This window comes from Pinus tabuliformis, chromosome Q (assembly GCF_031772625.1).
Source record: "Pinus tabuliformis cultivar Carrire ecotype Pingquan chromosome Q, CPIR1, whole genome shotgun sequence".
In the NCBI taxonomy this organism is placed as follows: Eukaryota; Viridiplantae; Streptophyta; class Pinopsida; order Pinales; family Pinaceae; genus Pinus; species Pinus tabuliformis.
Window position 1 is genome coordinate 34,097,880 of NC_142296.1, and position 6,714 is coordinate 34,104,593.

Genomic DNA, 6,714 nt, shown 5'->3' on the forward strand with positions numbered 1-6,714 from the left:
ATCTGTGTGTACCAGCTCGAGTATATCTCTCTTCTTTCTATCAAGATTCACAAGAAATTCATCTCTGTGCATCTTCCCCAATGCACATGCATCACAGTAAATATGAACAGGTTTTAAAACAGGAAGACCTTCGACCATACCTCTTTTCTGTAAAAGCAGCAAATCATTGAAGTTAATATGGCCGAACCTTTGATGCCATAAGTCCATTGTAGTTATGGCTGATGACGTCAATGCCTGTTGTGGTGTGCTTTTGACATTTAGGTTGTACAATCCTCCCACACGAATACCTGATGCAATAGGCTTCATAGAATACAACAAGTCTTTAATGACACAATATGATTTATAAGATTCTACCTTGAGATTCTGATGAGTTACAGTAGAAACATAGATCCTATTCTTTTTTATCCCGGGTACATACATAACATTATGGATATGTTTAATATTTCCATCATGCAAAACAATAGGAATACTACCATATCCTTTAATTTCGTACACTCTATCATCGCCAACATAGATGTTTTCTCCACTACTGGTCTCTTTGAAGTCTTCAAACCCCTATTTGTTCCGTGTCATGTGGATGGATGCACCAAAGTCCACAAACCAAGTATCTGCTTCATCATCCTTAGCTGAAAGTGCAGAGTCATATATGAACAGTCTGAATTTATGACTCGCACGCTATTTATGTCTCTTCCAACCTTCATCAAACTTCTTCATGCAATATCTGGCTATATGGCCGATTCTACAACAATAAAAACATTTGGTCACAGAGTCATTTTTATTGAAATATGTACCTTGAGAAGGGCATCCTTCTCTGTGGGGCTGCGCTACACTTCTGTGCTGCATTTGGCTTTCCTCTGAAGGGCTTCTTCTTCACCATTTAAGGCTAGATCTGAACTTTGAGGTTTATGAGTCAGTTGCCTTTCCTCCTCTTGTATGAGGATCCTTATCAGTTCTTCAAAAACGGGGGATTGTTCTCTTGCATTCAAGACAGTGATGCACATTTGATACTCGTCATTCATACCGTTCATGGTAATCGTGACCAAATATGTATCTAACATGGCTTCGTCGATATCACCCAGCTTGTTCTTGAGCTCTTTGATCCGCGAACTGAATGCTACAACTGTCTCATTCTCCTCCATCTTGATGGAAAGAGTCTTTCTCTTCAAGAACAACAATCGATTGGTGTTCTTGACCTCATAGAGATCCTTTAGCATCTTCCAGATCTCTCGTGCAGTCTTGCAATCACAAATATGGGGAATAACACAATATTTGACTAACAATTTCAGGAGCATTCTCACCTTAGTCTCCCGCTTGTCCCAAGCTTGGATTGTTGTTGTTGTTCCTCCTGCAATTAGGTTTAGGTTCACCTCATCATTATTCACAATTTTCCATGCATTATGTCCCTCAAGCATGGTTTGCAGCTTGAATTTCCAACCAAAGTAATTGGATCCATTCAGCTTGTTGTTTTCATTGAGGTAAGCTTCTGCTAATTGATTATTCATGTTGAATGAATAGAAAAATACTTCAGCCCAAACAATTAAAAAAACAACCTCAGATCTTAAAAAAAAAAACTGCCAAACTCTAGATCCAATGAGCCCACATCTGTCTTTAAAATTTTTTCCCCCTTTATCAAACAATAAGCCCTTTTGTTTAATTAAAGAATTTTTTTTTTTAAATTTTATTAGAAACTTAATCCAATATCCTCGTAAGCACAATACCATTATTTTATTGATGAACCAAGGACCAACCAATAAATCCAAACTCAGGTCGCAACTTAAACATACTCACAAAAAAAGGAATCCCGAGAAGGAACACGCAGGTTCAACACCCTCTCCGAAATTTTTTTGTTTTGCATTTTGAGTAAAACAAACATAGTCTCCGAATTAGCAATGCAATGAATCAGACACCTCTTCTCACACAGATGGCAGCGCTAAAAAAACACGTTTGCGATCAATGGAGAATTCTTGCTCACTACCTTGCAAGCTCCACGTAGACAACACCTCCTCGCAGTCTTCACGCACTTCCAATCCATAGGCTGGTGCAGTACAAATGTGGCCTCCTTCTCCTCCTCCACGGTAGTGTGACTTGCTCGTTGAGTTTTGTTAGCGTCGTTTGCATCAACGCATATTTCCTCTGCTACAGCCAAGATGTCCTGCGGCCTCCTCCACGGCCTTACATCTTTTCATGTCGCTGGAAGTTTTCTCCTCCACGTGGATTTGACTTAGGGAAGTTGAACAGAATCCTAGAAAATAGGAACAAAATCCTAATCTAGGGTTCGGTTTGAACTGTTTCTCTATTAAGCGAGTTCCACATTAATCTCAACACCATGCTCACCCATTATCAAATTCACAGACTAGAATAATCATTCATATACTTTGCTTAATATCTTTCCTTCCATTGCACACCACTAACAATTCGAAACCGCAACTTTCTCTAATTTATCACTAGCAATCATAGGGTATTTACTAGAATATATACCAACATTTAGAATCACATGAATGACATAGTATAATGTAAATAATCAAACCATAACAGCCAATATAGAGACACTTGGGAATCGAGCACCTCCACCCAATGAAGAAATGACTTCCTCCATTCCACCCTCGATCTTAGAGTGATTGTGTTGAGCATTCAACAACCTCTTATTGATCCCTTCAATGGGTATTTAATTCACTTCTTTCATCATAAGGTTTCTTTTAGCAGAGTCCCGTTTTTGTGGATCTTTTTATCCACTTGCTTAGGCTTTTCCATAAAAGCCCGCCTTTCTCTCCCACAGTGCTTTTCTGCTTTTCTAAGCTTAGTATATTTCTCCACCTAATCAACTTAATGGAGCTTTCTCTCCCATCCATTAAGCTTATATAGAATTTTATTCTAGATTACTTATCATGAAATAATCTCATTAATAAATGAGATTTATATTTATTATTATTTTTTGGCAAGAATCTCCTTTCTGAGCGTCTCATTCCCAAGTACATATATCTCATATATTTATTTATTAATAAAAAACATTTACATAATTAATGAAATATTCTTCTTCGGATTTTCCGCCATTCTTTCTAACCCAACTCAGTCTAACTAGAGTGGTTTTACTGCAACGGGGGGATATTACAACCTTACCGGTTGATGTTGGTAAATCGATCATGGCTTCTAGGAAATTCAGTTGATTCAATTCCCTTATCAATATAAGATCATGCGTGTGGGATGTATAGAGAAACACATTTTATGCCTCCTGCAGTTAGAACTTCTAGGATCCAGTGCAAAGGACCCAGCTCCTGTGGAGTCCTTTGACGACTAGATGTTATTTTAGTTTAGTTTTGGATGTGTTCTTTTTCCTATTGTATGTGCCGGCTAGTACTGAATATTATAGCTTAGTAGACAAAAATCGTTGGTTATACATTCAGGCCTATAAGGCCTTGTGTGACAGACTTAAGAATTTCAGATTTTGGATAGCTTACAATGCGTTTTGGTGGCCAACAGACATGGTTTCCCTTCTGTCTAGGTTGAGGCCACCGAACATCTTTCGTGGTTGTAACCTACTTTTGAAAATGAATGAATATAGAGGAACTACCAAGCTTACAAAATAATATTTAAATTTACTAATAACATTAAAATAACCATACTATTATTTATTAATAAAATTTTAAAATTTGGGATTTATAAGATAAGTACGATAAAATTTATATGTTTATATCACGAGAATAACAATATTATATTAGTATTTATTATTATGTTTTAAATCAACTTTATTAACAATATTTAAAAATGTTAATAAGATTTATATTTAATAAATATTATTTATAAGATTTAAGGTTTCTCAATTATTTATTCGTAAATTCCAAGCTTTATCAATTATAATAATACTAGCATTACATTACTTAATAAATCATTATCTAGACTCTTCTAGAAAACTACAATGTTTGCAACAAAATCATTTCCTTGAAGAAATGATAAGACCCCTCTAAAATCCAATCAACAATGTTGATTTGGGAGAATATTCCCCCGCATCATAATAAATCTCCTATATATAACTTTTTAAGAATACAATTTTTTTTAAATCACATCCAAAAAAATTAATATTAAACCACTTTCACATTACTCTAGCTTAAAATTAAAATAATGATAAAATCCATAATTAAAAAATTATATAACTTTTTCAAAACAATTTAATAATTTTCAAATTTAAATAAATATATGAAAATATTTTTCATAAATTCATCTCAATTTCAAAATTTAAAAGACATAAGATACATTTAACTTTTTAATTTGATCTTCAATTTAGTGTTAATATATTAAATGAATGGTTAAAATTAATATATACTAACTAGAAAAGAAATTATAGACATCCTTATTCAACTTGCACAGTCGCAATCTTAAGGGTCAAACATAATTTTTACTTGTGGGACTCTTATGTTGATCATTTTCCTAACAATCCACCTCACATGGTAATTATCATGTTTAAGTTTTCACCGCATGGTGATTAACAATCCACCTCACATGGTGATTGTCATAATGGATTTGAGATCACATAGTGATTATCATGGCTTGGTCTCCTAGAAAATTGTCGTTCTTCTAGACTTTTATCAAAACTTTTCAATCGTACGAAAACTTCTATCAGACAAAATAGTGATCAAGTCATTATCTTGTTACTTAATGATGAAAATTAAATTCTTTGACTACAAATAAAGAGAGCTTGGACCCCAAGCAATATAAAATGTTATATCACGTGGAGGAGAAAGCCAATATGTGCCACATCAAATTAGAATTCTATAAAGCATCATGAGCAAATTGCTTTTGAATTGTGACAAACCTTGCCAATCGGCCTAACAAATAAAATTATGTAAATAGTTTTTGCAGTCACCTGTAAACATTTGACTGCCGCACTCAATTATGTAAAAAATATTAATATTCATTTGTAGACAATTGACTACCACACTCAAAACAATATCAAACCTCAAATAGACTTGTTATATATTCACAACATCCTCTAGTGGTGATCACCAATATTTTCCTTTCAATTTGTCTACATTAACTTATTGAAAGAGAATTTATAGCATGCCAGCCCGGGCCAATTCTGGGAAAAGGATTTGGATTTGCGAACAAATTAATTGTTTATGAGATAAATTGTTGGTTGGAATGGAATGGCTACAGTGGACTTCATGCATGGGTGAGCTTTGCATGAGGCCGATGTGTGTATGTGTGTGTGTGTATATATATATATATATATATTAACACATTAATGTAACATTAATAACACTACTATAACATTTAAATATGAGTAATAAGAATTTAATATAATGTTAATGACACATTATAACGCCTTAACTATAAATTAATCTAGACATTAATACATGTTAACTACGGTTGATTATTATTGATTATGGTTCGCTATGGTTGACTATTGTATATTCAACTATTGTTGAACATAGGAAAACCATGGTAAATTATATTGAACAATAGTGGATGGCCATGGTTGACCATGGAGGCATATAGTGGATGGTTAGGGATAACCATCATCAAACCATGGTTAACCATAGACAAACCATGGCTAACCATCAACAACCACCATTGCAATGGTAACCATAATCAAATCATGGTCAACTATAGGCAAACCATATTCAAAATATGGTCAACCATTGTCAAACCACATTTAATACACAGTAAGTTATAGTCAATCATGTTCAACTATGGTTGAACACAGGAAAACCATGGTCAAATGATGGTCAATCATAGTAAAACCATGTTGAACCATAGTCAATCATGATTAATCGATTTCAAAACATGGTCAACCATAGCCCTACAATGGTTAACCATAGTCATTCATACTTAAAACATTGTTAGTGATATTTAAACATGGTGGACGTGGACAATTACAGACAACCATTGTCAATCATAGTTAAACAATTGTTAAACATATGCAGTCATAAACAAACCATAATCAAGAGTTGGGAAATCACAGTCAAACCACATTCAATACATGATCATCTATAATCAATAATATCCAACTATGGTTGAACATGAGAAAACCATGGTCAAATGATGGTTAGTGAAAGTAAAACCATGTTCAACTATAGTCAATCATGATTAACCATATTAAAAGCATGGACAACCATAGTCATACAATCATTAACCACATTCATTCATAGTCAAAACATAGTTAGCGGTGTTTAAACATGGTGAACATGGGAAACTATAGTCAACAATGGTCAACCATAGTCAAACAGTTGTTAAACATAGTCATGCATAGCCAATGATGTTTAAAAAGGGTGAGCATGGAAGACCATTGTCAACCATGGTCAATCATAGCCAAAGAATCATTAACCATAGCAAAAAATAGTCAAGGATGTTTTAAAAATGTTACACATGTTTAACCATAGTATAAACCACGATCAACCATATTCAATTATAGTCAACCATGGTTGACCAAATTCAAACATTGTCAACCTTGGTCAACTAAGGTCATCCTTGGTCGATCACTATCAAGATTTGAAAACATTTAATAATATAAATTTTAATAATATTAAACCCAATATTAAAATGTAAAACCTAAAAGCTAATATTGAAAGCTAACACCTCTAGACGTAAAACCTGAAACCTAATATTAAAACATATTGTTAAAGCCTAAACTTAGAACCTAAAACCCTAATGCCCAATAATCATAGGGCGTTTACAATAACCATGATGTCGATAATTCTTGGTAGCATTAATGATAAATCA

At 33.8% G+C, this 6,714-nt stretch overlaps 1 protein-coding gene across 1 annotated transcript; it reads right to left on the reverse strand.

The window, feature by feature from the left end:
• Window positions 1–824: 824 nt before the first annotated feature.
• LOC149218138 (uncharacterized) lies at window positions 825–1,502 on the reverse strand. Its single transcript, XM_089386489.1, has one exon. It carries the CDS (start codon window positions 1,500–1,502, stop codon window positions 825–827), a length of 678 nt encoding a protein of 225 aa, XP_089242615.1.
• Window positions 1,503–6,714: the final 5,212 nt, after the last annotated feature.